We start from the raw sequence: 18,593 nt of genomic DNA, 5'->3' as shown, positions 1-18,593 counted from the left end.
AAAGTAATCACATTTAGTAAAAGGCACGCTTTTTAGCCACTAAATAGTGAGTGAAGTAAACAAATTTAGTAAAAGGCACTCTTTTAGCCACTAAATGGTGAGTGGAACACCCTTACTTTTCACTCGGGGTATGCCCAGTTTGGGAACACAGCGGGCTCGCCTGCTATGTCAGTTATTTCATCTGACAATAACTCTCTACTAGGCTCAAAACTATACTTTTTATACAAAATGTGTTCTTCTATTTCGTTGCAAAAAAACCACTTATTAGTTTTCAAGGAGTCTTAAAGCCCTCATTAGAGCCATTGCCAACACAAAGGTGCTGAGGATATATTGTATCATTCGGGAGGACATATGGTAAACAATAATTCTCAATTCAACATTGCTTTAATTAATTCGAGTTACAAAAGTAGGTAAAACAAGACTACTAGAGTAGCCCGCACGAAAAAAGTCCATTTGTGGCAGTGTTGCCATATCGCTCCTGCCTGGTGAGTTGTTCCCGCTGTGACCTATGATTACTACTATCGCTTTGATTTACTTTTGCCTGAAGAGAAGATGAGTGAAAACAAACGTACCTACATATTTTAAGGTACCAAACTGATATTTTTGGTTTATTGCAACATATACTACTGATAGTAATATCTCCTACACGTAAAACTAGGAAAATTGTTGAGAGGGATGTTGAGAGGGGAAGGGTGGTTCAGACGCACCATCCACCATAGAACTAATTTACTGTGGTACCTGTACAGTAGAAATTTAGTTATACGATGTTTAAACATTTATTAAGTTCACTACAGTGAACTTCCTGTCGTTCACCGCATTAAAACGATGTCCCATTTGTTGAGATACACGGAAGAAGAATCACATCGATGAGGCCGGTCACTTGCAGGTAGGTGACATATTCACACTTACGCGAGACAGGCGCTGATAAGGCCGACATACGGCACGTGTCGTCTCGCCTGACGCCGCTCTTGCAACACACCACTCGTACCACACACTGTGCTGTACGTCGAGAGATGACGTACGGCACTCGAGAGTGTTGCCGCTATCTGCCAGACATAACACTCGTCGTCACGTTTCTGGGTCTCGAAGATTAGCCACGGGTCCAGGTAAGAGGCTGACATGTGAGTCAGTTTCATCGAGTGTCTGTTGGTAAACCTGCCATTAGAGTCGTCACGTAATCCTTACTTAAGGACCATATAACTTTCGACAAACTCCGGATTGCAATGTTAATCTAAAATTTGTCTCAGTCGTAATATTTACAAAGAGATCACGTGGTAACAGAGTTATCATTAATGTTAAAATTTTCTCTAAAAATAAAAATTTTAGGGACTCAACGCTGAATTCAAAAATATGCGTCCGTAAAATAACTTCCACCGAAGGAACACTGTTATAACATACTCAGGAAACCTAGAAAAATAAACTTCAAACAAAGAATCTCCAGGGTCTGCAAGCGGGCTATTACTATTGGGTCTTGTTGGCATTGCGACATATGTACATGTATATTATTCCACGCTCGTGTCGAACACCCCCTTAAATAATAAAATTAACGAGATTCCATATTTCCCACAAATAATTATTACAATCAGCAATAAATTAATAACTCTGTAATGAAGTTAACCGCTCGGGGACATTAAGTACTGCTCCCTTTGAAACTGGAAATAATCGTGCTCTTATACATTTCATTATTAACATTATATTTTACTGTACCACCGATTTGCAGATCCAGTTAGATGTGGGGCGTAGTGATTAAAAAATTGATGTTTGTCGATATATCCGCGCAAACGTTACAATTAAAGTCCCATAAAGATTGCTTAGATTTCAGCATTTCACGAAAGCACCGTGCGTGTACGATAATTAACTTTAAATATAATTGAAGTAGTAGGAACCACACTAGCGGTTATATCTAGATAATAGATCAGAGGATTTTAAGGTGAGACGTCAGAAGCAGCAGTCAAATATTTTGGAGTTCCTCAAGGAAGTAGCTTGGGACCTGTGATGTTCAAGAGTACTCTCTTGACCTTCATACTTGTGCGGAGAACTGGTCAATCTATATGCAGATTACTTTCAGATTTGCTTTTCATGTGATCCGGTGGAAGCCGAAGACCAGATTAATGCTGACCTTGAAAAATGTCCACATGACAAACCACAAAGGCCTTATGAGATAGACGAAAACTGGCTTAAATAGGTAAGATACGTGTAATGGGATTCACCTGGTCCCCAAACTTTGGTACAGACGCTCAGTGATAGTGAGTAATAAGGTATAAAGTGCTTAGGTCGTACTTTAGAGCGAAATTACATTTTATGGCCTAGTCACTCAAGCTAGTGAAGTGACGAGATATACATTATATATTCAGGAATACCGTGGCAGAATCTCTCAGACTACAACTTATGGAATCCCTGGATCTTTTAGTGTTTTGTTATTTGTTATTTCTATCCCACATACAACAAGCAACAGCATATTGAGGGAAGACAAAAATTGCAATAGAATAGAATTGGAATACTACATTGCTATATTTAGCAATGTAGTATGGTCTTCTTTCTCTTCTTTTATCTTTCTTTTATTTCTTTCTTAATGCGCTAACTATCTTCCCACCTGATGAAGAGGATATATGTCAACCCTCGAAACGTTTTGTTATAAATTTTGTAACATATACGACGACAAATGTCCGAAATTCTATTATCCTTTAATAGAGTATGCGCATTACTTTACACGTTTAGAACCTGTATCCTCTAATTGAAAATACGCCACTGTGTTGCAAATGGAAACTCTATGCGGTATGTGTGGTACTGGCTAGTTGCATGATCCATAAAGTTCTTTAGTCTGAAATCCGCAGTAATTGTGCGAGAGGCTGCAGTTCTGATTTGAGTTCTCCAAGAGTAACACTCTCCGTTATAGCTTCATTTCCGGCAAGCGAGGCTAGAGATGGGTAGGAATAGCTTCTCCTATTTAAGTTCCACCATGTTTAATGGTCTCCTTGAACGCCAGGAACTTCTATGCTAAGCATTTCAAAATAAATAGAAAACGTTGTATTTTTTTAGCTAATAAGGATTATTTATTAACTTATTATATCAGTCATAAGTATGATGTTAGACGTCGAGAGTTGATTCTGTAAACAGGTTTCATGCTTGAGAAACGCTCGCAGTGTAAGGCATCTACACGTTGTAAATTAAGTCCTGATACGCCTGAGGGATTGATATATGGATGTACAACCTTCACCAAATACCCATTCAAATATATTTTTGGATTTTTTTAAATGATAAAACAAATTTCCCCCACCTCCCTTTTCAAGGGGGAGTATGAGGGGGAACTTTAAACTTTCAAATTGCAACCCCTATCTTGTGACACATCATTCGAATGGCGTATTTAATAGAAACACAATGCAATGAATAAAACATCTCTATGACGTTCCTAACAAAAGTTTTGACGAATAACACCTTACACCTCAGGGTGTAACTTAAGTCCTGATATGCCTCGATATATTCCAAAATGATTGAGATATCGATGTATACAACTTTCACCATAACTATTAAAATATTTTTTGGATTTTTTTTTATTATAAAAAAATGTCCCTCTTTTCGTTGGGAGGTGCGGGGGGGGGGTAACTTTTAATTTTCAAATTGCAATCTTTATCTTGTGACATGTAATTTTAAACAATAATATTAGTTTACTATATTGAAATTATTAAAAACTTGGGGGAGGGGTCCAAACCCCTTGGACCCCCTCGCTAGCTACGTCCTTGTTTTCGACCATATGGCTATAAACGTGCGTATGAGAACATTAAAGTCGTGAATGGTAGGGTGTGTAATCCTTCAGGGATTGAAAACATACAGTAACATTACAGTTTACACTCGTAGAATACGTTACTCTATGACCACGGTCACCTTGACAGAGTATAGGGCAACATTGACGAAGTATAGTATACGAAGTAAGAGTCTTTGGAGAGGTCGGTGCATTAGGGAGTGCCAAATGTCCAGAGAGCATCACGTCCTGACGTACAAGATAGTACGTGCCACCAATGTCACGTAAAACGCGGCGCTTCGGTTGCAGGTATAATTTCAAGCTTGTAACTGATTTTATTCTGAAAGCTAAGCTACACGTGTTGTTAAGTCACTGTAATGACATATGAATGTAGTCAGTTTGTTAACAATTCTATGTATTCTGCGATGACTTCGTTGCCATCATGGTTACCCATGAACGTAAAAAGTGAACGTAAAAATGATCGCTAACGCTTATTCAAATCCAATGGAGTGATTTGCACTGTCATATAACTCCATGTGTCCTTCATAGCAATGAAACTTTTTGCAACATTTTAATCAGTCAGTTCGCTCTTGGATATATTGTACCGAGAGACTGATTTTTCCAGCTATCGAGTAATAGGCTTCGCTAACGCTCAGCCAATAACGATGACGACTGATGACTGGCATTGTTGACAAACCCCGATCTCCTGTGTCATGAAACAGAAATACCTGATGACAAGTGCAGGTTGAACACCCACCAGGAGATGCGGTAGTCACGTGGTCAGCCACGACCGGCTCGTAGCCAAACCGCTGCTACAAAAGCCGACCGGCCCGTGATCGGTCACGTTCAAAAAATGTGAAGGCCAAAGTTGGAGCGCTCGTATTCTCTATATTGTAAAGAACGTTGAGGTGCGAAGCGGAGGCAGGTGATACAGCGGCCACGTGTCGGCAGCAGCGCCAAGGTCACACGGCGGCGCGGCCTGGAGATGTGAAAGTGTGGCGGATAACGTATCGGTAGTGACATTAGTTGGTCGCACTCACTACTGGGCCGCTGCTCTGGCACTCATTTGAAAGTTTTATTAATTGCAGTATCGATGCTGGCGAAAGGTTATCTCTAAGTGATCTAAATAGACCGTGTTTCAACAATGGCGCCGCGCCGTGACGAATAATATCAATCAATTGTTGGAGCACGCACCTGCCTTTCTCGGGAACTGAGACATAGCCGACCGTATTTATGGCGCCCTTGCAGTAAACAGTTTCATTAGCTTCTCCATCATCGGCCCCACTCGTTTTTAAATGATTTAGACCATCGTGTGTTCAAAGCTAATTGTTGGCGCTAGATCATTTGAAAAATTCTGGCAGTTGCCATCGTTACATAGCTAACCAGAAACCGTAAAACACAATCTTTCGAGATTAATATAATTGTAAGTGACCTTTCTTCAGGGGTCAATAGAACGTAACACTAAAAATTAAGCATGCACCTTAATCAATGAAAACATGACGATGAATTCGTTAAAAAAATAAATTTATGTGTTACCTATGACAAAACGAAAAGTATAGTCACACAAAAATCAAATTAATTTAATAAATAAAAGGTTCATATTTTAAATAGTAATTTGCATATATTTTCCCAACCATTTCTGACATTTTACAAGAATTAAGTGATTAGTAAGTTTTACTAACTTGATGGTGGTTTATGACTCGAGTTAAAGTGAGCGGATATTGACATAATGTAATTAAAGTAATGTTATTAGTAACGCCAATGACCACGCTCTGACATCGCCCTTCACATTTAGTGAGCGAGATCGATCACGGGCAGTTCTTATGGCCGCGGCTGAATGATAATTAATTTTCTACCGTAAAAAAACCAATCTTTAAGTGTTTAAACTGGTATACTGCTGTATCTTGACATCTGCAAATCCGCTTAACAAACGATTGCCTTAGATTATGAAAAGATTCTGGCACGATTCCATTACAGAAATATCTTGTTCTTTGTTCTGACACTTCTGAGGTGGTGTCAGAAGTTATTATGATCAATGCAGGATCGCGCTTGTTTACAATGTAAGTGAGTGACGCCACCTTGTTGGGATTGCAGTGCTCGATTACCAAACGACTTTTTAGGTTGAGACATTTTAATTGTCTCATCGGTGCACAATTGAGTGCACTACGATGTTTTAGACACGAACTCTAAGCACGGTGGAGCAAATGAGTTTTCTACACATAACGTAGCTATTGTGGTGGGAAGAGTTGATTCAATTTGAATGTTGTTGAGTTTAGCTCTAGTTCACCTTCCTCTTAGTGCAGCGTCTGGAATCTGACGCTGTCACAGACTTGACTCTTGAAATCTGGAGTCATGTTCGTCTGAAGAAATTCCAAAAGTCACCTTTGTAGTTGTGTAATAATTTAGAGGATATAATGGCATATTGGGGTGTTTGAGGATACGTCTGATAATTTCAATTGTGTCTGAAAAGTGTAGGATAACTAATTTGTCAATCCTAAACTAAATAGTCAATCCAGATTGAGAACACAGGCGATGATGGAAAGAGCATTTCGACACAACAACGTTGTGAGGAAAACATTGGGGGGGGGGGGGTGTGGTCAAGACAAATTATATTTTCCCAAAGTGGACAGAAAGTAAGGCTTCGTTTTGTTCCTTAAAAAAAGTTCTTGACCCGTATCTGTGTTGAGAACGATCTTCCAGCAGTACATGTCAGTAATACTGAATTTTTTAATAATAATAAGCGTTTACTAAAGATAAATTGAAAAGAGTCGGATAACTAATTTGTCAGTATTCCAGACTATGTAAAAACCTCATCTGGAGACTGCGTTGTGGACTAAAATACATGTGTTTTATATACGTTCAAACATCTGAAATTATCCCTGAGGACAAAGCCATTCGGAATAACAGTACAGGAGTAACACCCAATGTGTAATTGTATAAGCAAACAAACCAGTTTTTATCGATAAATGTATTTCCCACAAGAAAGAAATCGATGACAGTTTAGGTGGTCAAAATAGGAGGGTATCAAAATACTTATAAATATGAAATGAAAATCTTTCCTCAGATAATATTTTTTAGCTTGACACAATTAAAGGCGACCGCCAGACACGTAAATATTTATTCAATTGAAAAAATTATTTACTCAACCATATATAGACCTTTAAAGTGGTGAATTTCAGTCTTTATTTCGTTTGGCAATGACATAACCATTATATTTATGTCTCTGACGGCAGGTGTTCATTGTATCAAGGTAGAACAATTATATACTTAGATTATTAGTATTTTATGCAATCCCATTTCAACCATCACAAAAATTATCATAACTGATAATGATTTCTTTCTTAAAAAGCATTCCTCTATGAATTTAAATTTAGTATATTAGTCTGGATTCACCAGATTTATTATGTTTACTGTAATGGAATCAAAGATATAAGAAATGTAATCTAACACAATAGTTCAGTTAGGTAGCTTAGTTAATTTAAGGATTTAACGTCTCCATTTGACATCGTGGTCTGTGTAATCTACCCATCAGTTCATCACAAAGTTATTTAATAATCAGATAATACTCAGGATGATTATTTAACGGACGAAACTGTTGACGGTAACAAAGGTACCTGGCAGTGTGTGTGCGTTGTGTAACAGAAGCGTAAGGCGAGGGTGATACCCCTCGATCCAATTGTAGAGTCCATGTAACCCGCTATTGTCTCTGCACTTCAGGGGGTTCAAGTACAATCGCTGCAAACCGATAAAACGGTTAGCGGTAAATATAGGTACTGAGAGTGTTTCTCGTAATAACCCCGTAACAGGCCGAGCTACTGCACAGTCTACTTTTACATGTAGCGGTTCTTATTGAAAAAGGAAAATGTTATTCATTCTTTTATGGCCGTAATTGTTAGAGTTTTATTACAAAATGTATCTTTTATTTGTTTTGAATTGAAACTGACGTTATCTGGGTGTATTTTTATATCAAGTTGCAATAAAAGGTGTGGTCTGAAATTGATTTGAGGCTTTACTCTTCAGGAAATGTCCAAAGAATAACTCTGCGCATATCATAATAATAATATTCTTTGTTGCGTGAAACAATTACAATATTGCATGGATTGCGTCAACGTAACTATATAATATACTCAGATAAATTATGTTCCTCAAGATAAATACATAAAATGCAATACAACTTTTGTATGTATCAGAATAGGATATTAATGGATTCTGCTTCTTCCAGAAGGAAATCATCCACCATCACCGCGGGTCGAAGTTCTTGCTCTTGTTGTTGCCGAAGCAAACGGCAAAAACGTATGACGTTTGATTTTGAACTGTTTGTTTTCATATTGATTCTAGAGAAATATTTGATGAATGAATTCAATTCAATATATGACTCAACTTCAAGGTCATTTTTTGATTACGATCTTATGCAGAGAGTCGTGTCGTCAGCATATCCAATTCTGGATCGCTGAGTTCAATATGTTTAGGTAAATTAAAAACATGCTTGTTGCTCCTAGCCCTAACTAACCTTCCTTATAAGAGGAATCATTTAGTCTGTTTAGACCTCTCAATAAGATTGCTTGGGAAAGAATCATGCACTTTTGTATTGCTAGAGGAAGGGCAAAACTAGGTCAGTCATATGAGTTCAAGAACAGTTAGACTAAACACGAGACCCACAAGAACTGTGTGTGGTGTTAAGTGATTAATTCACTAATCGTAGTAGATCACATGAATACACTGAGACCTTTATTGTTTTTGGGAGAATAGGCACCAAGAACTTCCCATTGCTGCGGCCTATACTGCGTATGTGGGCAAGCCTTGCCCGAACACGTGCCTATCTCATCTCTCAGTTTGTGCGGGCTCACATATGCGTTGCACCTTCGATTGTACGATTGTCTGATGTGTATTAGTTACACAAGAGATAACTAACTCATCCAATACTAGAATTTGAAGCAAGATAAAAGCGAGCGCTCAGGCTGCTGTCTGTGGAGTGAGAGGCTCAGTTAGCATTTGAACGGTAACAATCCAAGTTACGTGGCGCAGCCCTAGCGGCAGACCTCAGAACTAACTGATATAATCCCACGGTTGAATAAGCATTGGTAACCAATATAGGGTTGAAACTATACAGTTGTGTCGTATCTTCACGATTTTGGAAGCGAAGTAAGTTGACGCAAGAGGCAACTGAGTGGAGTGATGAATTACCAGATTAACTTTCTATCCTAGGCCATAAGCTCTTTCCTCACAATCTGGTGGAATAATCTCAGAGAATTCGATTTCCTCAATCGATTGCTGCTCCTCCAATTCGCTCTTATCTGGTACTCCTTGTGTTCTTTTGAATTTGAATGTCGAAATTCTCGAAAGGCTTTTTACTACCGCTAAAATATTCCTGGGTGTCCATCGGCGAAAGTAAATCCAGATAAGCATGATCCTATAAACATTTTTCGATCACCAAGAACTGGCAAAAGAAGTGCTGAAAAAAGTACAAAACTAACTTAACATCCCGAAATAGTTTATTGACCATCTTGGTACAACCTTTTGTTTCCAATACGACAGCTGTCAACATTAACAAAAAATTACTCCTTTTAACTCCTTTATTTATGGGATTAGTGAAACCTCTTTGTTACTCCAAATGAAGTTTAACTCCTGTATTTATGAAATACTCCATATCTCGGCTGTCACAAAATCTACCTACTTCTTCCGGCTGAGACGGCACAGGTTAATCGGAATGTGTCAAAGTAATCACATAAAGTGACCCTCATGCACGTTTGTACGCACACGAATCTGTCAGCGAAGTTATTTATGGGCGCTCACCACATCTGGAAGAGTTCGAGGTTATTACAGCAGCTGCCAAATGGGATGGGCGCGAAAATAGAGGTCTACATTGACCCAATTTCATAACTGAAAAGAGTGTACTTTATGAGCTGTACTAGCTATTAAGTTATTTCGAGCGCCGCAGGAATAAGTTATGGAACATGTTAAAATATTTAACAGTCAATAAAACCCTCCGCTAAAAGTGAAAGTACAGTTTTGGCTGAGAAAGACGACGGATGTTTTTTGTTGACTTGCACTGATCAAACATAAAGTTTCCACAGAACATAATCGAATGGCGGTGGTCGAATTGTAAACAATCGATTCCACTCACGTGTACCAACGGTGAATCACGCATGCCCTCGAGCGTGTGTCCGGGTGCCGTACGTGAACAAACGTACAGCTCGTGCTGAGGTCTGACTCTCGCAACAAAGTAAGCCGCAGTCTCTAGTTCTAACACATAATAAATTCCGTTTATAAACTAATACATCGCATTTTTGTACAACACAATTAGCTAATTTTTGTACATTTCTAAACATGAACATGACTTATTTACAAAATATATTTCCTACATGTCATTTTGATTACGGATAATTTTGTTGAAAAGATAGCCCAAATTTGATCCAAATGATCGCTTAATTCTCTACAGTATAAAAGGTGTATAATTGACGCTCCACATAAACAATTGCTAGTAACATCAGTAATTTTTTATTAAGAAACGTACAGTTTTCAGTTTTAACAAAAAGTACTAAATATATTTGTTTTTCAAGTAGACTGTAGTCTAGAGTTAATTTTTGAGATATCAACGCCGTTTGTTTTTATAACAACCAGAGCTTCAAGTGCTACATGAGATCAGTTATTGTGTTTGTTTATATCAATGGGATCATTCATTGGAAAGAAAATTTATTGTGGGTAACATTGGATACTCTTCCATAATCTTCTTTCCCTCATTACTACTATTACTACTACTATACATCATTGGCCAAACCTCAAAGCTAGTTAGTTGATGCTAGTTTTCCTGTGTTTTCCACTTGTATTATAAAAACGTTTGTGTTACTTCAGGCTTTTAAACAACTGTTCTTCGCCTAATTCTTACAAAGCTCTCTTATTTTGAAAACGTTTTCCACGACCTTCCATCATCGTTAACTGGCCGTGAAGTGAGTTAAGAAAGAGATAGACTGATACAAACATTAGAAGCAACAAACTCACATATGTGGCCAATGTAATAATATACAGCAGATTTCAGTGATTTTAGTTTTCATGTTTTTTTACAATAGCCATTATAAAAACATTTCGTCCAGTGTTAGGACCATTTTCTACATTGTTACCTATCAAAATGGATAGGCCAAGAATAAGTTCCACCCATTGTTGTGGAGGACATTGATATAGATAGAAATGTCTGAACTGGCTCTTCAGAAAGTAATAGTATTAAGAAATATATCTTCTCAAATTTTATGCAAAGACTAAAATAACTAGAGGCTAAGACTATCTTAAGTAGTAGGCCATGAGGGGAAGCATTCCCACAATAAATCACCTGCTCTCCAGTGTATATCCAGTTTCTTCACTTAACTGACGATTTAAAATACGTGATTACAGTATTTCGTTACCTTCACAGCACAATTATTATTAGAATCGTAACAATCGCCAGAAACCAGGAGTTTGTGTACACACTAGGATTATATACGAATAGTTTACAACACATAGAGAATTCACGATTTCTAGAGATTTATGTCACTAATGCAACAATAAACCATCAATACGTCCTCAATAGTGCCGAGGGGTTTAGGAGGTAAAACTGTTGTCAACTTTACTTACCCAGTCACTGAGTCGCAGTAACGGTAGACGGACTGTTGTTCCTCCTTGAAGTGGGGGGTACCGGACCGGGACGTGTTAGACCCATTGATGCTGCAACATAACGTAGCAGGTTAAACTAAGTGAAACAGCTACGCTACGATAAGCAGATAAATTAAGACATAATATGGAACTAAGGAAGTGGCGCTTCCACAGAGGGAACCACGGACTGTTGTTCCTCCTTGAAGTGGGGGGTACCGGACCGGGACGTGTTAGACCCATTGATGCTGCAACATAACGTAGCAGGTTAAACTAAGTGAAACAGCTACGCTACGATAAGCAGATAATATGGAACTGAGGAAGTGGCGCTTCCACAGAGGGAACCACGGACTGTTGTTCCTCCTTGAAGTGGAGAGTACCGGACCTGGGACGTGTTAGACCCATTGATGCTGCAACATAACGTAGCAGGTTAAACTAAGTGATACAGCTACGCTACGATAAGCAGACAAATTAAGACATAACATTGAAACTGAGGAAGTGGCGCTTCCACGGAGGGAACCACGGACTGTTGTTCCTCCTTGAAGTGGGGGGTACCGGACCGGGACGTGTTAGACCCATTGATGCTGCAACATAACGTAGCAGGTTAAACTAAGTGATACAGCTACGCTACGATAAGCAGACAAATTAAGACATAACATTGAACTGAGGAAGTGGCGCTTCCACAGAGGGAACCACGGACTGTTGTTCCTCCTTAAAGTGGAGAGTACCGGACCTGGTGTTAGACCCATTGATGCTGCAACATAACGTAGCAGGTTAAACCAAGTGATACAGCTACGCTACGATAAGCAGATAATATGGAAACTGAGGAAGTGGCGCTTCCACGGAGGGAACCACGGACTGTTGTTCCTCCTTGAAGTGGGGGGTACCGGACCTGGACGTGTTAGACCCATTGATGCTGCAACATAACGTAGCAGGTTAAACTAAGTGATACAGCTACGCTACGATAAGCAGATAATATGGAACTGAGGAAGTGGCGCTTCCACGGAGGGAACCACGGACTGTTGTTCCTCCTAGGTGCCAGACCGGGACGTGTTAGACCCATTGATGCTGCAACATAACGTAGCAGGTTAAACTAAGTGATACAGCTACGCTACGATAAGCAGATAATATGGAACTGAGGAAGTGGCGCTTCCACGGAGGGAACCACGGACTGTTGTTCCTCCTTGAAGTGGGGGGTACCGGACCTGGACGTGTTAGACCCATTGATGCTGCAACATAACGTAGCAGGTTAAAACTAAGTGATACAGCTACGCTACGATAAGCAGATAAACTAAGACATAACATTGGAACTGAGGAAGTGGCGCTTCCACGGAGGGAACCACGGACTGTTGTTCCTCCTAGGTGCCAGACCGGGACGTGTTAGACCCATTGATGCTGCAACATAACGTAGCAGGTTAAACTAAGTGAAACAGCTACGCTACGATAAGCAGATAAACTAAGACATATGGAACTGAGGAAGTGGCGCTTCCACTGAGGGAACCACGGACTGTTGTTCCTCCTTAAAGTGGAGAGTACCGGACCTGGACGTGTTAGACCCATTGATGCTGCAACATAACGTAGCAGGTTAAACTAAGTGATACAGCTACGCTACGATAAGCAGACAAATTAAGACATAACATTGAACTGAGGAAGTGGCGCTTCCACGGAGGGAACCACGGACTGTTGTTCCTCCTTGAAGTGGGGGGTACCGGACCGGGACGTGTTAGACCCATTGATGCTGCAACATAACGTAGCAGGTTAAACTAAGTGATACAGCTACGCTACGATAAGCAGACAAATTAAGACATAACATTGAACTGAGGAAGTGGCGCTTCCACAGAGGGAACCACGGACTGTTGTTCCTCTTTAAAGTGGAGAGTACCGGACCTGGGACGTGTTAGACCCATTGATGCTGCAACATAACTTAGCAGGTTAAACCAAGTGATACAGCTACGCTACGAAAAGCAGATAATATGGAACTGAGGAAGTGGCGCTTCCACGGAGGGAACCACGGACTGTTGTTCCTCCTTGAAGTGGAGGGTACCGGACCTGGACGTGTTAGACCCATTGATGCTGCAACATAACGTAGCAGGTTAAACTAAGTGATACAGCTACGCTACGATAAGCAGATAATATGGAACATTGAACTGAGGAAGTGGCGCTTCCACAGAGGGAACCACGGACTGTTGTTCCTCCTTGAAGTGGGGGGGTACCGGACCTGGACGTGTTAGACCCATTGATGCTGCAACATAACGTAGCAGGTTAAACTAAGTGATACAGCTACGCTACGATAAGCAGATAATATGGAACTGAGGAAGTGGCGCTTCCACGGAGGGAACCACGGACTGTTGTTCCTCCTAGGTGCCAGACCGGGACGTGTTAGACCCATTGATGCTGCAACATAACGTAGCAGGTTAAACTAAGTGATACAGCTACGCTACGATAAGCAGATAATATGGAACTGAGGAAGTGGCGCTTCCACGGAGGGAACCACGGACTGTTGTTCCTCCTAGGTGCCAGACCGGGACGTGTTAGACCCATTGATGCTGCAACATAACGTAGCAGGTTAAACTAAGTGATACAGCTACGCTACGATAAGCAGATAATATGGAACTGAGGAAGTGGCGCTTCCACGGAGGGAACCACGGACTGTTGTTCCTCCTAGGTGCCAGACCGGGACGTGTTAGACCCATTGATGCTGCAACATAACGTAGCAGGTTAAACTAAGTGGTACAGCTACGCTACGATAAGCAGACAAATTAAGACATAACATTGAACTGAGGAAGTGGCGCTTCCACGGAGGGAACCACGGACTGTTGTTCCTCCTTGAAGTGGAGAGTACCGGACCGGGACGTGTTAGACCCATTGATGCTGCAACATAACGTAGCAGGTTAACTACTGGTACAGCTACGCTACGATAAGCAGACAAATTAAGACATAACATTGAACTGAGGAAGTGGCGCTACCACAGAGGGAACCGCGTCCGTGGAACCCAAGGAAGGAAATTAAAATTCCAAGTGTAATTACCAGAAGATCTCAGCCGCTTCCAGTCGAGTAAACGTGATCCTCTGAAGGTTAAAGACACCTCATCATGGGACTTTGAAATTAATACTTACTCACAAACAATGTCACTCCAATTAAAACAGAAGAATAGCAAATGCCTCTACAAACACGAATATTCCTAGCGAATACAGTTCTGGTCATACTATATTTATACCTGTTACGTCTGAACAGTTAGTTCAGTCATTCTGTTTTTGATGGTGATAAATCATCCAGACTGTATAGGTTTTAAGTTAACTAATCTACTTCAATTAAAATAGTATAATAACTGTCATGTTGTTTATATCCATGTTGGGATCCTTTCTTATAAATGAACTTTTTAGAATTTTTTAATTGTTGATCCTAGTTTTACATTCTTGCACCTAAGTTGGCCTGAATAGTCGATACATTGTATGTCAATGACAGTTTTCTAACCCATTCTAGCACCTAAGTTGGCCTGAATAGTCGATACATTGTATGTCAATGACAGTTTTCTAACCCATTCTAGCACCTAAGTTGGCCTGAATAGTCGATACATTGTATGTCAATGACAGTTTTCTAACCCATTCTAGCACCTAAGTTGGCCTGAATAGTCGATACATTGTATGTCAATGACAGTTTTCTAACCCATTCTAGCACCTAAGTTGGCCTGAATAGTCGATACATTGTATGTCAATGACAGTTTTCTAACCCATTCTAGCACCTAAGTTGGCCTGAATAGTCGATACATTGTATGTCAATGACAGTTTTCTAACCCATTCTAGCACCTAAGTCGGTCTGAATAGTCGATACATTGTATGTCAATGACAGTATTCTAACCCATTCTAGCACCTAAGTTGGCCTGAATAGTCGATACATTGTATGTCAATGACAGTTTTCTAACCCATTCTAGCACCTAAGTTGGCCTGAATAGTCGATACATTGTATGTCAATGACAGTTTTCTAACCCATTCTAGCACCTAAGTTGGCCTGAATAGTCTAGAAGCTGAAAGCCAATTTGTCCTGCACAAGCACAAAATATGGTTTGTTTTGAAATATGTAGAAGAATTCTCCCTAATAAAGAAATCGATTGTCAGCCGCGCCAGTTTTTGCGGAGGTCGAATTGGCGTGTACCAAAAGGGTTAAAAATAAGAAACTATGTTTTTTCACATATTATATTTTTCCTAGCTTGACATACATGAAGGATAATTTGTGATGGCTCTGGGCTTAATTAGTGTAGATGACCGATTCTTTTTTGAAGAGATTCAAGAGAAGTGATAGGGAATTTAAGTGCTATTCAGAACTTTTCATACCTGAATGAATTAAGATGCAAAAACTGTATTTTATAAAATTAGATTTATACAAACCAAATGTTATTAATTGGATGCACGCTTGGATGCACTCTTAAGAGTGGATGCACGCATAATGGATGTAAGTAGATAATTTGGGTAAATCTCGACTGGTAATGTAAACATTCTTTCAAATGAGTTTTAGTATTTGGCAATAAAAATATATTTGATTCCTGCTGTTTTTTTTTTTTTTTGCAGAATTGGCAAATTGTGTATAATCACTATATTACACCCAGATCTTAGTTGACCGTCGTCAGAACACCCTAATAGTTCATTCAAGAGAAATGTGCTGATGACATGTTTCTCGATTACGTGGAATTATGTCAGCATGTCCGTAATTCACAATTTATTTATGTATTTTTAATTAAATACATAATGAATAAGTTGATATAAGGGGGCAGTTTGAAACTAATGAGCTATTTGTATACAATCTACACAGCCGCACCACACGCACCCATTACCACAGTCCGGTTATTACCTCCCGCTCGTTAAAGTGTGTGGCTAGTGACACCAATCGATTAGTCGATTAGACTTGGTTATTCGATATATTAGGACAGTGTAATAACTGTAGTTCACCGATTGCTCAAGGACTGTATCTCCTACTTTCATTCCGTTCAAACTCTGGGGAATGTAATGCAGAGAATGGGCTGTTTTTTTTCGTTCTTATATTTTTAATTTTACTTAACGATAATGAAGAAATGTTTGGTGTTGTTATAATAAAAGGAGGGATCGATCCCCTTTTAAGCCTTATTCTGTCCGTCCTCATGGGCCACTGGCCTGTGCGAGGATCTTATCCAACAGAATAATGGGAGAGTACAGTGCAATGTCCATGGTACTGATTTAATCAAGTGGGACTTGAACTCTTAGGTTATTTTCCAAAACCCGTGTAATCGAATTTAAATCGTAATCGCTCCGAAGCATCACCGTCTTGTACAGGCTACGGTAAATTACAGACACCTGCTAGATTAAACGTGCGTTAAAAGTATACATTTTTGTGGGTATCAAAATTACACACCCACGATAATGACTTAAGATTTCCATAACGAGGCCAATACCGAAATTATTGAACTGCCACGTCCGGTCAAGAATAAAAGTTAAGATGGTAATGAACAAGCATCTTTTTAAATATTGATCTAAAATCCTACGACTTCATACCCAAAATTAGTAATAATATACTTATCTTGTATACAAGTTTGGTCTTAATCGTACAGCAAGTTTCCGAGTAATAAATTTAAAAGTTGCAATTTTGTGGGAAAAAAACGCCACAAACCTGTACGTTTTCGTTTTCCTAACGACATAAAAACTGAAAGTTTTTGTTTGTAAATAATTTGCGTTATAGGCCGAAGCGCAGAAATAAACAAGCTAAATTTTAAATTTAGTCCCGTAGTTGCAACTTTATTAGTTAGTTTGAGGTTAACATTCAAACTCGGGTATCTATGCTCTTTGATCCGAGAACACCTAGTAGTCGTGAATTATAGCTTCTCTCACCCAGAAGCAATCTCAATAAGATCGGAACCCGTCCTTCAAGGTAAAAAAGGATAATGAAATATAACGTAGTTTATGGAACAAGGCTATCTACTATGATCTTTCTCTTCACTTGATGCGGGGAATGAAACTTAATAGATTTGAATTTAATAAAAATATAGTAATCGGAATAATAATCGACATTAGAATTAGAAAGGACATTCTTTAAAAATAAAAACATGAGATCACTAAAAGAAATATAATGTATTCAGTATTTTAAAGTTTATCAAAATCCATTTGAAATGCAGTAAATTTAAGGAATCATTGTAACTGTCAGTGTATACAGTAAAGGAGCGGATTCTGACAGTGAAATAGATCCTATTGTCTGACAGAATTGGCTGACATTCGAGCACTGTAATCCTCCTACCGGTCATTAGGAGGTTTGAGGGTCTGACTCACGTTTGTCGAGCCCACGGTCCGCGTGCGTCTATCGAGTGGGTCAGTCTGATGCAAGTTCTAGAGCAGTGTGTATAGAGCACTAAACACAGGTTTGGTCTATTCTATTACTCGAGTCTATAGAATTGAGCAAAAATTTTCAGGCCTTCGAGAACTTGACTTGAATAGGAAAACCAAGATTAATTTAAAACTAATACAGAGGTTAATTTAAAACAAACACTCCAATAATATAGATTTTTATTTTTGTGAGGCCTTTCGTACTCAATGAGAAAATCTTCAGACCCACATAACTGAATAAAAGTGGTTACCATTGAATAAAGTGGTATAACATTGGTAACCACTTTTATTCAGTTATGTGGGTCTGAAGATTTTCTCATTGAGTACGAAAGGCCTCACAAAAAAATACCTATATTATTGGAGTGTTTGTTTTAAATTAATATCTAATTTCTGATAAGAAAAGAGCTCCAAGAATGTAATACAGAGGTGTTTCAAATAGGGTTTTAAAACTTTCAACACTCATATAAATTAATTGAAAAAAGTTGCAGTGCTGGTTTTAGTGTTTTATTATGCAGTACTGATGATTATAACTTATAATATTTATTATGTAGTAAAGCACTGCACATTCTTAAGTTCATTGCTGTGTACGGTACAGAGTCACTATAATAGTTAGTCTCTTAGAAACTATGCAAGAAGTTATTTTATTTTGTTCTGTTGGATAAACTGAGCCCAGTATAATTACGCCTATATATAAGGAGTGATTCAACAGAAATATCAAAACAGCGTCTTTATTGAGGAACCCAAAAACAGAATGAGTCACTGAGCAACATGATTTATCCAAACGCACCCCTGTAATGAATTTCCAATGTATGAATGAATGCCATTGGTTGTTTTAAGAAAGGAAATATTATCATATGTGAACGTATAGGAATTGTTTCAGGAGTAAACTG

General features: G+C 39.0%; 1 protein-coding gene across 1 annotated transcript in view; it reads right to left on the bottom strand.

The window, feature by feature from the left end:
- The window catches only part of LOC124357118 (transcription factor cwo), a 153,964-nt gene that overhangs the window by 88,279 nt on the left and 47,092 nt on the right, over positions 1-18,593 (bottom strand). Inside the window, exon 2 of the mRNA XM_046808592.1 lies at positions 11,345-11,434. Coding sequence (XP_046664548.1) covers positions 11,345-11,434 — 90 coding nt within the window. The remainder of the gene's footprint in view (positions 1-11,344; positions 11,435-18,593) is intronic.

Source organism: Homalodisca vitripennis, chromosome 1 (genome assembly GCF_021130785.1).
Source record: "Homalodisca vitripennis isolate AUS2020 chromosome 1, UT_GWSS_2.1, whole genome shotgun sequence".
In the NCBI taxonomy this organism is placed as follows: domain Eukaryota; kingdom Metazoa; phylum Arthropoda; class Insecta; order Hemiptera; family Cicadellidae; genus Homalodisca; species Homalodisca vitripennis.
Note: the sequence above shows the minus strand (reverse complement) of the source record. Positions and strands in the feature narration are given on the sequence as shown.